The 14,916-nt window shown below is 35.9% G+C and overlaps 1 protein-coding gene across 8 annotated transcripts in view; it reads left to right on the forward strand.

Moving 5' to 3' along the window:
• Nucleotides 1–14,621, forward strand: part of PPM1B (protein phosphatase, Mg2+/Mn2+ dependent 1B) — a 46,388-nt gene extending 31,767 nt beyond the window's left edge. For 5 of the 8 annotated variants that reach the window (XM_075706666.1, XM_075706665.1, XM_075706667.1 and 2 more), the window contains 3 exons: nt 1,248–1,359; nt 4,833–4,890; nt 10,926–11,430. In XM_075706666.1, coding sequence (XP_075562781.1) covers nt 1,248–1,359; nt 4,833–4,890; nt 10,926–11,231 — 476 coding nt within the window. In that variant the 3' untranslated portion in view covers nt 11,232–11,430. Of the gene's footprint in view, nt 1–1,247; nt 1,360–2,369; nt 2,391–4,832; nt 4,891–10,925; nt 11,431–12,807 lie in introns of those variants that run through there. The other 3 variants (XM_075706671.1, XM_075706672.1, XM_075706673.1) reach the window with 3 other exon arrangements.
• The last annotated feature ends 295 nt before the right edge of the window (nt 14,622–14,916 follow it).

Raw genomic sequence — 14,916 nt, forward strand, 5'->3', positions numbered from 1 at the left:
CCTGCATACTGCTTGCTTTCTAGATAGGTGATAGACATCAAGAGAGGTTTAAACACCAGGAAACTTGGGATACAGTGTTTAAAGTAGGTAAGTGATATGCTGTTCTACTAACTTCAGAAACTCAAATTGTAGCTGCTTCTGGCTTTAGTTGCAGGCTCCAAATCAGGCATACAGAATATAATCAATTGATTGTAAGATGCTTAAGTGGTTTGTTTATCTTTGGATAGTAGCCAAGATACAGACTGACTGAAGTTTTTTTAGGATGATATTTGAGAGGATTCATTCTTCTTAATTCTTCTGTTTTGTGGCTTGAACAAAGAATTTTTATCTAGAACAATGTCAACAGGAAATGGCCTTTCATTCCTTAATTTAGTTGATTTTAGAAAAAAATCTTTCTTAAAAATACATGACACATGCATAGAACTACAATTTGTAGATAACTTAGTGAACTTTTTCTGCCATGGTAGTAGTTGAATGACTAAAGGCTGATGACTGGAAGCTGGTAGTGTTATGCCTGTGTGAATGTATATGCAGCTATTACATGTTTGTCATACAGCAGCTTTGATGAATAAGAACATGTGAAGATTTACTTCAGTTTAGGCAGTTCTTTTCCAAGGCAGAATAACTTACTAGCATTGGACTTGTGTGATACTTCTGCTTTGAAAATGGAATACCATATTATTAATTATTTGTTGTCAGTTCTATATTCTGTTTTGGCCACTTGAGTGATAATGGGCCATTATGTGTGCCTCTTTATTGCGTGATGGTCTTAGTGTTTATGCACTGGAGATTCAGGCCTTTGAGAATTAAAGCCTTTGAGAATTCAAGGTGTTACTCACGAAGAAGTATGACTGAATTCCTGGGAAGCACTGGCTTTATGGCATGGAATTTCTGAGTATGTGTTGCAATGCAATGGGAAGGTAACTGAAACAGACTTCCAGCTGTCGTCTTTTTGAAAGAGAACAGGCTGCTGTCTCCAGGATATTTCATCCATTTCACAGTCTACTTCTGAGTTTCTCTGAGAGAGAATGGCTAGAAGCACACTGGAAAGGCAGGCTATGGATTTGAATAGCTCTGTTCCACCATGTAAAGACTGTTTACCTAAAACGTATAGAATGTTTTCCTGGTTACATGTAACTTCTTCATAATGTCTGTGTTAAAAAGTGATAGTATCTTGTATTTTAATGTCTTAAGGAATGGGTGGTATTAATTCAATAATCTAAGGATTTCTTCTGTTTCTAAATTAGAAATTATGGAAAAATCGGGTGAAGAAGGAATGCCTGACCTTGCTCATGTTATTCGTATTTTAACTGCGGAGAATATCCCTAATTTACCACCAGGAGGTGGTTTAGCTGGAAAGTGAGTACAGTACTGGAATTTCTTGAACTGTTTAGTTCACTGAAACAAATACTTTTATTTAAATGTTTTAAAGTTTTCTTATTGTAATAGCTATACTCAAATTAAAGAAAAAAGGGGTTTTTTTATATTTTAAGCTAGTTTACCTTTTGTGTCACTGTTCCCATTTCAGAATGGTAAGAGGAAACAGGTTGATCATATTCTGGTACATAACATACTGGTTTACTGTTTCCATATGGTCATTTAAAAAAAAAAAAATTCTTAGCTTTTTACTGCTTTACATTTGTTAAGAACTATCAATCATGTAACTAGAATATCAAAATACCAGCCTAATTTTCCTGACGCCATGTTCCTTCCACCTCCTAGTGTCCATTATAAGTTTGGGTCAATGCTTGTTTGCTCAGTAAACATTCTTGTAAGAGAATTGTTTTTCTTTGCTCAGTCTTAAACTGAATGTTAGATAAGCAAGAATACTGAACTAGGATATGTGTTTTAAAACTCAGTTGGAATAAACATTGAGAAGTTACATTGGTTTTCTGGGGAGGCTAATGATGATGTTCTGATAACCTATAATTTAAGGATTTTAATGACAGAATTTAGGATTGCATAAACAATTGTTAATCTAGAATTCCCCAAACAGTGGGACCCATTATTGTGTCCTGGCATAGGTCATGGTGCTTCTGGAACCTTTGTATGTTTCAAAATATGAAGTCCTGTCCTCTGACCATTTGTCTATACATCTATTTTCATTGTGTGTACCTAGTAATGATCATTGTTTGCCATGATTATTTTTTGCTAGCCTTGAAAGTATCTGTATGTTCTGGGCCTTTTTCTCCACTTGTGTGCATTCCAGACATTCGGAGAGGTTGTGGTGTGTCTGTTCTTAATGCCTCCCAACTGCTGAATCAATTGGTGTGTTTTGTTGTTTTGCTCATTAATAACTGCATCATGTACTGCTTCATTATTCTGGAACCTTTTCATATAAATTCTATTTTAATTTGCTGTGACCCAAGTTACATTTTTAATGGGTTTAGGTTCAGAATTTGCCTATTGATGCCTTTGTCTCCATTTTGACTTTTGAAGTCCTGTGTTACAGAAAACTGGCTTCAGGAGGTGTACCTGCAGCTTCTTGTAAGAGAATATCATACAGTACTGAGTAACTTTTTCTTGGCCTTCAAGCTTAGGACAAAGACAGGCAGTGACATATTTAGTTAAATTTACTTGCAGGATTGAGCTCCTGAATGGAAGTTTTGAAAAAGTACGACTGCACAACCCAAAACCACATACCATGTAACTTAAAACTTTTGACCTTAACAAGAGAATATTCTTTGTCTTGAGATCCTTATCCTGTGATGTTACCAGGACATGAAGAATTCACACTTTGTCCTTCTGTTTGAACTCCAAGACCTGGCTCAAACAGGTTGCAGAAAGAGCTTGCCTGTGGCTGACATCCTTTGTTTTAGCATCAGTTATAGTTGTTCCTGGTTTTTAGTATGTCTGAGCTGGAGAAATGCAATGCAATGTTACCTTGACTAGCCTATGTTTGCAAACCTTAGGAGCCTCTGAAGTAGCTCCACTTCTACTGGCATTGTATACTTCCTTCGAGCATCCCGCTTGTGTAGAAGCCCGTACTGGCTCATTCTTTGAGACAGGAGATCTAAAGGTGTCAACTCTGCTGTGGTCACTTGGTGGTGGTGTTTTATCCTTTAAAATCTTAGTCTTCAAAGACTGGCTTCTGGCTTGACTCAGAGCTTCAAATGCTGCCAAAAGAATGGTCACTTGCTGCTGAAGAAAAAAGTTCTGAGACACCCTGTCACTTGGGCGTTAGTACTTCCACTCAACATCTTGCTCCTGAATTTTCCCTTCAAAGGAAAGTACAAAGAAATATGCTGTTCAAAGAAAGAAAAGTGAATTGCAAAGGTAGGAAAATTCCCAAAGGCTTGAGTTTTAAGTCTGATTTCAACCCTCTGCAATGGCTATCTGCTGCTTCTCTGGCAGCCTTGCTTGGACTGTCTAGGTGTTTGCTGTTACTTTAGTGTGAGGTACCATTGCTCTCTGTTGTACAGGCGTTTGGTCAGAATTGTGCCATTCCACCATCACTAAATGTGGAACTGAAGGGAGAGAACCCTTTCCTGTATCATCTGCATAAAGAGTCAGTTTCTTTTCTCTAGGAAAATCTTCCACTGGTGCTGATGGATCCCATGCTAACTCAGCTGTGCAACCCCAGAATTCTTAAAGCATCGACTTAACTGATGTGCCCTTGGAGAAGTTGTGTTCTTCAGTGGACTTCTCATATTGGACATTATTTTTGAAAGGGCTGCTATCCATTTAATTCTGAACTTCTTTCCTGGAGCTCATTCAGACACAGCCCAAAACTTTCATGTGTGAACAAGCACAAATTGCATATACACTGGTGTCTTGAGGCTTCGAGTTGTCAGGTGTATCTATTTTGTCTGTCTTCTGCTTGTCTTGGTCTGGTGTGTCTAGATAAATGCTGATTTCATCATTGACATATATTGCCTCTGAACACATGATAGCACGATGTCTTTTCAGTGTTGTAGGCTAGTGGTCATCCTGAGATTTGATGTGCTGTCCCTTGCATTCACTGGTCTGCAAACCATCTCCCAGAGGTCTGAGTATTTTAGTAGGTAGTGTTTTAAATGCTGGATCATGACTGGAAAAATGTATTCTGATGCTGGACACTAGATACTGAGACTACCTGATTTATTGCTTTGTCTCACAAGTCAACATACTTGCAACATTCCATTCAAAAACCGAACTCTTCTGTTTTGAATGTGCTTTGCTTCCATGGTGTGAACATAAGAACCTCATCATACTACATCAGACCAAGGATCATTCTAGCTCTGTGTCCTCTCCACAGGATAGCTGAAAGTAGATGCCTAGGGAAGAACATAAAACCACGAAAATATGTAAAATACTTCCCTTATCATTATTATTTCAGTTTTCAGCTTCTTACAGCTGAGGTGCTTCCTGATCTTGAGGTAGTTTATGTACATAGTGACTTAGAATTTCTCTTCCATGAAGTTAAATATGTTCAGAAGGAGCCTTATAAAACTTTTAGCATCCTCAGTATTCTGGGGCAGAAAGTTCTTGTTGTATCAAGAACCATCAGTGTGTATTTTTGAGACATTTGCTGCCATTTTCATTCGATGCCCTTGTTCTCTTTGTTTGGAAGAGTCAACAGTCTGCAGCTGGAACTTCTAAATATGTAAAGGGCAGGGTAAGGTAAGAAAATGTTTTGCCTTGCTTAGTCTTTACAAATCCTGACTTACAGATAAATCCCCAGACATCATATTGAAAGTGAGTAAAGACACTGGGAGTGGGCTTCATCTTTTTAAGAGGCAAGTTAAAGGCAAGACATCTTAAACACTTTGAAATTATTACTGTGTTTAAACTTAAGTTCTCAATGTTTTGAAATCCTTTGTGCTTAATTTTTTTAAAACTTCTCTTTTTAGGCGTAATATTATTGAAGCTGTGTATAGTAGGCTGAATCCACACAGAGAGAATGAGGGGGTAAGTTCCCATTTTGATGACTACACCTCTCTGTTAATGAGAACATGAAAGTAGTGTCATACATTAAGCAAAAGTGTACATCACTGCCAATAAAGCATTATGAACATGAAATATGTATTGTAGCATACAGTCCATTTTGACCTTGTTTTGGATGGATCTGATATAGAATGTCATCCTCAAAGACAGCAAACTGACACCCAATTTTGAAAGACTTTTTGAACATTTGATTGACTACTCTTTTTTCAATCAAACCTGTGAGACAACAATGCAGGGTTTTTCTAAATGGTAGTTTATTATTGTCAAAAATTATGGTCAGCATATTCATTACTTAACTAGCTATTATGTCTGCTGTCCAGAAGTCTAGTAGAAGAGGGAGCAAACACACTTCCTATTGTCTTCTGTAAGTGTGGAAGACCTTGGCACACTGAACATAAAAGATAACGAGGCTAATATTGACAACTTTTTTAGAGTTTACACTATCTTTAAATATCCCATGGGCAGTGGTCTAAGGAACGTGTAAAGTTATTTTAGTTCTGATTTCTAAAATGGCTTACGTTCTTCTGCCCAGTTCCTAATAAGTTGAATTTTAAATAGTATGTTGAAATATGGTTTACTGTAACTTTAAACCTGGTTATTAGGTGGTTCTTAAACACCAGTTATTACTTTTTATACTAATGTTATCTCAGTTGTGGTTAAATTTGTTTAAAAAAAAAAACTTTGGAAAACTGAAGAACTGATAAAAACATCACTCTTCGTACACATGTTGTCATTCCCTGTACAGTTTATGTGAACTAATCTGTGAAGGTACCATTCATCTTCTAGTAAATACTTTGTCATATCTTTTCCTCTTCTGAGATGGCTACAAGGTCCTCAGTCAAGTAGTCATTACAATGAATAGTGTTGGGGAGCTGTCAACTTTTATTTTAAATATTTTGAAATGATCAGTTGTGCACCTTGAGATTGTGAATATGCAGCCTCACCACAATTATTATTGTGGTTTTTCCTACTGTTTTTCTTCTCTTGGCTTCCTGTATTTAGTTTATTCTCTTAAGTTAGAAAGCTTGTGTAGGTGGAAGGGGCCACTATTCTGTTAGACTACAAATAGAGAAGAAATGTCTAACTTCACTTTTTAGGATTTGTTTAATTTTTTTAGTTCGAAAGTGAAAGAGTATCCATTTTTTCATTTAATTTTCAATGAATTGTGCAACAGGACCCCAAAACAGGCTAGAAAAAATTTTCCTCTTTTCAGCTTCTTTGGTCCTTCAGGAAACTCTGCACCTCTGTCAGCCTGCTACTACTTTTTGTGTTTAGCCATAATTTTGTTCCTGCTTTTGGGGTAAAGTTATTGGTGAACGTGGTTTATTTGAAGATTATGGCATAGGTTTTGTAAGTTGATTGGTTTTTTTTAAGGAAAAAAAAAAGGTTGTCTAATGGTAATTTTCTATGAATATCATATGCTATAGTTGCAATTATGATGCATGTTTTCTAAGTCAAAATTTACTTTTCAATAGCCATGCAAGCTTGCTGAAAGTCCTAACATACAGTACAGCATCCTTTTGTGTATTGCCCCTTCCAGGAATTTTTTGTATGTCATCTATTATGATTTCATAAAATGAGGTAACTGAACTAAATATGCAAGTTACTCATAAAAGAATATAGCTTTAACCCTTATTACCATTAATAGCTTTGACCTTTATTGCCATTAAAATCCCTGGATAGTTGTTTTGAGTCCTTTTAATTTGGCTTCTTTAATATGAAACATGAGCAGTACACTCCAGTCTAGTTTGTAAACTTTGCCTTCTGTTGGTAGTTAGTGCAAATCTCAATAATGATTTGGATGACGTGTTTTAAATACAGTGGATTAAATTTTAGTTTGGTCTTGTGGTAAGATGTTATTTGCTAGTCAATACCTTTTCTTCTTTCCATCCTAAGTGATTCTAACCCAGAGCAGTTTGAGAGGAGGATGTGCCACTGGGTGAAGGATGCAATTCCTGTTTGCACTTTCCTAGCAAGTAGGAATTGTTATCTTACTGTCCTTGAAATGGATGAATTTAGTGGACCTCATCTCTGAGGTGATGGAAGCATGACTTCCTTGCTAGTCTTACTCAGTTCCAGGTATATATGTAGTGATCTCTTAGTCTTTTGAACTGAATACTCTAGTGCAAGGCGGGGAGGGGAGTAAAAGGGAAGCAAGCTGTTTGTTCAGTTACTCAACATCAGACTCTAAACACTTGATAATGTTGCTACACATCTCGCATTTAAACAGGAAGCAAAGGTAGGAAGGAAACATACAGTACATCCCAGTGATGCCATTTCCAAGTGAGACTGAAATCTAGCTAATAATGCCCCTGTTACTAACTAGTATGAAGCTAGAGCGGATCTTTATACTAAAAATTATGAGCTACAGACACAGATGCTGAGTCCACAGAGCATGAAGGTGCACTGACTTGCACTTGAGAATCTTTCCCCATGTGTAAACAGCGTACATGTGTCTGTTAGAGCCTGGGCGTAGTGCAGAATACTGCTGTTACTAACTAGAAAGTCTGCCTGTGGCAGTCATCTTCACCTAATGATTTTATGTAAGGCTAGAAACATTTTTTACCTTGACAAAATAATAATGTAATTCATTGCTAAAATATAATGCACATCAGTAAAAATTTTAAAAACCACCAAAAAGCACAAACACAAACCCCACAAAAACAACCCAAACCAACCAGATTAACTTTTGCAATTGAGAATGACATCCTTCTAAAGACTATGCTTCTTAGCGTTGAACAATTTAAACTAGTTACCCTGAGTTACTGTGAGCTGGATCATAAGCTTTGCAGATAAGTTCTTAGTATATAAATCAAAATCAAGGCGGTATCTTTTTCTAGATTAGCTCTGTTTTTATTCAGCACTGTAAAGATTTCAGTTAGTGCTGTGCTTAGAATTTTTTTGTCATCCAAGCTAGTGATTGTAGAGTAACTTCTTCTAATTCTTCACATGTGCATTTTCTGAGAATCTTCAACATATAGCCTAGATAAGGAGATGTTGTGTAGAGTGAGAGACTGAGGAGTGAAAGGATCTTTACTACAGCAGTATCCAGAGATCACTGGTGTGGCTTCAGGGTATAGCAGTCATAAGCTTTATCTTTTAGGCATCTCAGCAGAGTACAAGTGTTTTGTAAAACCAGGGCTGGAGAGAGCCCTGCATTGGGCTCACAAAGAGCAGCTTTGCCAGTGTTTCAGCAGAGAGAATTCTGCTGTAAATGTGGTGGCTTGTGCCTTTACAACTGCGAGTGAAATCATAGAAATCTGTTACGTACTGGTGCTTGGTGTTTTCAGATCTTTAAAGGGAATTTAAAAGAACTTCTTCATAGCTAAATAATTGTTGCCACTGTAATGTTACGATACCACCGAGTCGGTGTTCTAGTTAACATGTTAAAGTATTATTCTTTCTCTAATGCATCTACTTCTTCCACCATTTTTTTTTATGTGTTCCTAAGGCTAGGAGGCTACTATCCAATTAGGCTACTTGGGTGTATATGTATCCTTAAACACAAGGAACAATGTTAAAATTACAGTGGCTGTGTTAATAGTTCCAGTGGCATTTGTTTAAAGCCATGTTTGAGTATTTTGTTTGAAACTAACCATAATTCTCTCTTTTTTTTACTAATATTGTACTCTGGCACTTTGGTAAATCAAATCATATGTCATTAAGGGCTGCTACAGATAATTTTAAAAATGTAAATGGACAAAATTCTTACACCCTTAAATATTGTAAATCCTGTCCCTAATATGTAGTAGCCCTTTTTATATACATAATTTAACAGAGCAAAATGTGTAAGAATTGTGAATGATCATGTTAAATATAGCTAGCAAAAATTTATTCTTCTTTTTATGGTCAGTAGCACTAAGTTGAATTAGCACATGAAGGAAGACAAATGCTAACTTGCACAATAACATTAGTTTTCAGGAACCTCTTCTAGCCACACATCATTAGGGAGAAATCTGCATTATAGTGTATACAAAGTGTATAGTATGTGAAAGAGGCTGTTTCTGTCCTACTGTTTGTGGGGTTTCTTGTCTACTAGCACTGAGGGAGACGAGGGAAGCACAAAATAGCCTGCCATCAAACAGGGTGCAAAGCAGGATGTGAGTTTGAACATCAAACACTAACAGAACTGTTACTTCAACTCCTACTAGCATTTGAATTGTTTAGGAGTCTCAGAGCTGCTATTATATTGCTTATTGCTTTTACTCTTCAGTGTTGCATGGGAGCAAAAGTATTCGCTTCAGTCTGCCAGGAGAATTTTTAAAGATGTGAATATTGTGAAATGGGGAGATTCAGGGTGTATGTTTGCTAATGTCAGCCTCGGAGAAAAACTGATGGGCTGGAGAAACTATGGAATTTAGATGTTCTCTGAACTTTAAAAAACTGGAATTCTTCAGTTATGCTGCCTTGTTTAATACTAGCTAGATAAATACATAAATAGGGGTTTTTTTGTCAAAACCTAAGAAATAGGATACATCTATAACCTCATCTTGATGCCCTGAGTTTTCACTGATGTTGTGCTCATGAGGCATTAAAACAGTCCTGTTTCATGCATTAAAACTGACTCCTTTAACTTCTCACTGGGCTTTTGAAAAGCTATCTGTATATGAAAATGCTAGTACACGGGAGTCAAAACACCTTGAACTAAGACCAGCAAACCACAGTGGAAGTATGTATCTATTTATGCAACAAATTAAGCTTACAGCATAGCATTATATGCAGTGACATTCATTTTTGTGGTAAAATTGTCCCCTTTTTAACTTAGACTGTGCTAATCAGTTTTGGGGCTTCTATTCCAGGAACATTACAACATCCAAAACCCTACTGAACCCAAGACATTGTCTTAATGCTGCTATTAAGCTTGTGAGTGAGTGACTGCAATACTTGTAGTTTATGAAGCTTTTGGACTAGATGACAATAAAATGAGGTCAGCATGAGAAAAAGGCAGTCTGGATTTTGCTTCTAATGTATTGCAAAATCTGCCAGCTTCCAGAGATACAGTTCCATTTGTATAGCTTGATAACTTACTAGATATTAGTAATTTAAGATGTAGTATTCCCTTAAAGCAACAGTACAGCTTTAGTACTTGAAAGCTAAAATATCTAGTATCAGTCTCAGCACTACAATAGGTGTGCACGTCTATTGCAAAAAAAAAAAAAAAACCAAAACCCCATAATTTTTTTCAAATGAAGGCTTGTAGCCAAGTAAGTCATTTGCAGAGGAGACCTCCATTCCTTAATCAGTGCTTATTACTCAGGTTTTGTGCTGTAGGTTGCTAGATTTTACTTTGAATTCTACCTGTTAATTTTTCTAGCCAATATGCACATCTGCCAAAAATAGTGGTTTACATTGTTCAAACACCACCACTCCTGGTGCTGATAGGTAGCTGCGCGTTTCTTTCATGGCAACATCATGCATGCGAAAATCAGTCTTTAATGCAGGGGAACTGTTTTCTAAAACACTGTGAGCATTTATTTTGATGCAATGCTTCAACTAAACTGCTAGCAGTAGAGTTATCTATTCTCTTTAGTAAGTTTTTCACAGGACTGTGTTGCTATTGGCTGTGCAGAAATTCACAAGTAAAAATATTGACCTGTTGGCTAAAGAAGTTTAAATTTTCAATTTCTTCACTGACAACTGACCACAGTTGTGGGGAATGTCAGCTGTACTCATTCATCAAAAGACAATTTGAACCAAGATGGAGTTAATTGGGAAGAGGTACCATGTTGACACTGTCTGGCTCAAAATAAATTGAAATGCTTAAAAATGCTGTTGTAATAGGTATCGTTTCTTAAATTATTATGTTGTATAAAATAGACAAACACGGATGATATTGTTCTAAGGTGTATGTTGCTAATAAGGTGGTTTAGATTCAAATAGAGCAAAGCTGATGTTTTCTGAGTCAGAAAAATTGTGTTGTTTTTTTTTTCTTTTAATGTTGTTAGAAAATATCCTAGTTTAACTACTGATTTTTTTGGGGTCTTGAATCTTAAAAAAAGGACCCTGGCGAAGCCGAGGAAAGTGGAACGCAGGGAAAATTGGTGGAAGCACTCAGGCAAATGAGAATTAATCATAGGGGGAACTACCGCCATCTTCTGGAAGAGATGCTGACTAGTTACAGGCTAGCTAAGATGCAGGGAGAAGAGTGCACTGCTGAATCAGCTGCAGCATCTACTTCAGATACTCATGCTGGACCCGGGGACCCCGTACCAGCCACCCACACAGAATCTGGGGATCACCTTGCTGAAGTACAGAGCTCAAATGGAGATTCAGGGATGCATGAGATGAGTGATAAACAGACGTAATGTTTAATATAGTGGATTTAATGCTTCGCTTCACTTGGTGTATTTTCCTTTGTTTATATCTCAATGTTTGTTACATTTATCCTAGAAGTCTGTTTGTTTTTACTTTAGTTATTTGTACAGATTGTTTATACAAAGCTTTTTTTTCCTTAGAAATTCAACTACTATGGTATATTATAGTAATTGCATTTTACATTGTGTAGCAAAGCAGTTAACTTCCCATTTGAGATTTTGATTTTTTTAAAAATCCTGTGGCACCAACAATAGGAATCTAACATGCTAATGCAAAAATAAATTTTAAAACTTTTTCTTTTAAGTACATTCTTAAATAATAATTTTCATGGTGTGTGTTCGCTAATTGTAAAGTAATTCATATCTTAATTGTACCTTTTGTGCAAATTAATTGAATTATACAAATTCTTCAGTCTTCTTTTTTTTCCCCCAACTTCATATACTGCATGTTTGTATTTGAATTGTGTATAGTTTATATTACAACTAAATTACAAAAGCTAATTACATTTTAGGTTGTCACTTATTCTTCATGAAATGTTTGATTTTTTTCCAATTTAGATTGTATCCACTGTTCATCATAAATATCTATTTTCTAGACTGCTGTATTATTACTTCCCAGGTTGTAGCATAACATATATTCAGAAATGAAAATGTACTTAGATTTAGTACCTAGTGTCAAGTTCTAAGAATTTGTGTTTAAGTGAAAATAAAGAATATGCTGTGGAATAACGTCTGTATGCATATTGACTCTTTTAAGCAAGTAATAAACTTCCTTTGAAATGCTGTCTTCTGACATGACTTGAAACTTTTATAGCTTCTGATATTAACTCATGATGTTCATTGGTTCCTACAAATATTTGAGTAATTTGGGTTTGGCTTATTCATCATAATCCTCTACTTGGGCAAAATTTCTCAGGTTCAAGTTTAACATCAGCCATATAAATGAATAAACTGGCTATTCTACGTACGTTTACCTTCTACCAAATCTTTTCCATGTCTTTTGGTGTTTGACACATGTATGTATGTGCATGTGGGTAGATCAGTGATAATGGTGGGAATTTGCAGTGGTGGTAACTAATCTGCTAATAAGTTAAATCCGGAATTCTTGTGTCAGTGGTCAGTTCATAATATAACACTTGCACAAAAATATCTGTTCAAAATAGGTACAAATTTCACTGCCTTAATGAAAAAGAGCCTGTGGGAGTTTCTTGAGGCCCAGGGATACCTGAAGAGCTGAGTTCCTTAGTATTTTATAGACCTTTTTTTGTAGTCCATAGATGTAGTATCTATTGATAGCTATGTTTTAGTACAATTTTAGATAATACTTAATTTTTTAAGTCTTTGTGCTTATAGCTTTTCTGGGTTCATGTGTTACAAAAGTGAATTCCCTCATGAGGTTGAAGAACAGAGAATGTGTGTGTGTGGAAGTGGGCAGGAATGGAAAAAAAGGAAAATGTCTGTTTTATGCTAGTATTCTACTTAATTATGCCACTTAAATCCAAAGTGCAACAAAATGTTTTCATTTGTATTGGTGAGTAGTAATACTTCTCCTCTTCTTTTCCTGTAGGGTGCTGGAGATCTAGAAGATCCGTGGTAGCCTTACAAATCTACTGAAATGCTTTTGATTCTGAAAGGGGGAAAAAAACTTTTAAATCTGTTTTCTTCAATACAAGGGAAAAATTCTGGTGGATTTCCAACATTTTGTGGAATGGGCAGAAAGATATTAAAATTTACCATCATTTGTTCATTTTTGTGTTTTCTATTATTGCCACTCTTAGCATTGCCTGTACTACAGTATTTTTACCAGCCTCAGGCATACTGATTACATCTGTAAGGAACTTTGGTCCTAGGAAGGAAGGAATGATTCTCTCAGCAGATTGGTATATGTACCTGAGGTGCATGGGATTGTAGGTGTACTCTGAAGATACACTATGGCTAAATGAAATGTGCCACACACAAGCGTGAGAGAGTACAAGTAATTGTTTGAGACATTACTTATTTCACTTTACCGAGTTGGAAGGCTTTGCAGCTCTGTGGCTTGGAAGTAATTTCAATTGGGCAATATGCTATCAGATTTTTTTTTTTTAATTTTCCAGTTTTACCTGTATTACCAGACCGTTAGGTTTCCCTGCGGTGTCCAAATTGTGATATGTTGCCTACTGCTTGCTTGAAGATAAGTGTATTTGGCAATAATATATGAAGACTCTAGGCATCTAAAAACAGTAAGAATTTTACGCATGTGTACAACACACCCTTAAACTATTGCTAGAGAAAATATTTTAAAACCAAACTGATGAATTTATAGTTAGTAGTGACTTGCTTTGACATCTCTCACAGCTGCAGGTTTTTTAAAAAATGCTGAAAATTTGCCTTTATTATAATGTAAATTGTGATTATTTTTTTGTTCTATGTGGTTTTCTATAGTTTTTTGATTTTTTTTCAGCTTAAGATACAGACAAAAGTCTTGTGTAATATGGGTATAATTTTTAATTGTTTGCATTATTTTCAAAGTTCAAGTTATCACTTTGAGATTACTATAAATACACTTAAAGTTATCTATTTTAAATTAAGAAAATATTAGAGATATTTTCATGGTTCAATGACCTTTCATTTTATAAGCAATGGGCATGGTACAGAGTGGCTGTCATGTAAGGTACTTGAAGATTCTTAGTTTAATTCTATTTTTGCAATAACCTTGACTTTTTTTCTGACTTCTTTGCGTTGTGCATGTAATGAGTCCAGTAAATGCTGAAAATGGGGAAGAGTAAAGTATTTATCTGAAATAAAAGCTATTGGGGAGGGGAAACAATGAATGTATCCATCTGTACATGATTTACATGCTGTGGATGCCTTGTAGACATTTTCCTATTTGTTCAAACTGTGTTTCAGCGAGGATGTAATTGCCCTTGTGTGTAGTTTTAAGCTAATGACAGTCATCAACTGGTTTTGTGTGAAATGGAATTCATGGTATTTTTCTGTAACTTTATCCCCATGGTGAGTCTGTAAAAACCACACGCTCTTTCATACTGGTGCCAAAGGCCAGCTTTCCCAATCATTTTGATTCACTGTGTACCTGATTTTTTTTTTTGTCTGGAGAGGATTATTGCCACAGTATATTTTATTTATTCATTAGATTTTAGCCTTGTAAGTTAAAGTGTTCTAAATGATGATGTTAACAGGTATTTGTCCCTTTACTGGTTTTTTTGGGGTTGTTAAAAGATAGGGAATGAAGAATGCAAAATGGTTTATTGTTCAGACTGTCCGCTCTGGTCCAACCCTGTACTGATAGTACCTTCCCAGTATGATATTGTGATGTTTCATACAATACAGTGAACATAACCAACTTGTTATCTTCAATAAAGGATTGCTAAAACAGTGTGATATGCTTTATATTTTCTTGAGAAGGATTTATCAAGAAGATGCAAGTGTTCTATAGAAAAAGATAACCAAACAGAATTTATGAGGTGTCTCTTAGTGATGGATTTGTGTTCGTTCTATAGCAAATGTGGCTCTGTGTCACAATAAGCCAGAAGCCTCAAAGGGGGCTTCTCTGTGGGAGACAGAAGAGCACAAACAACACTTAGAGCTCCTAGGGCAAATCCATCCCAAGTTCAGCTGGAATGAGTCTTATTCCAGCTATGGGAGAGCATTCATTTAAAATCTAAAAATTCAGATT

This window comes from Pelecanus crispus, chromosome 3, assembly GCF_030463565.1.
Source record: "Pelecanus crispus isolate bPelCri1 chromosome 3, bPelCri1.pri, whole genome shotgun sequence".
Classification (NCBI taxonomy): Eukaryota; Metazoa; Chordata; class Aves; order Pelecaniformes; family Pelecanidae; genus Pelecanus; species Pelecanus crispus.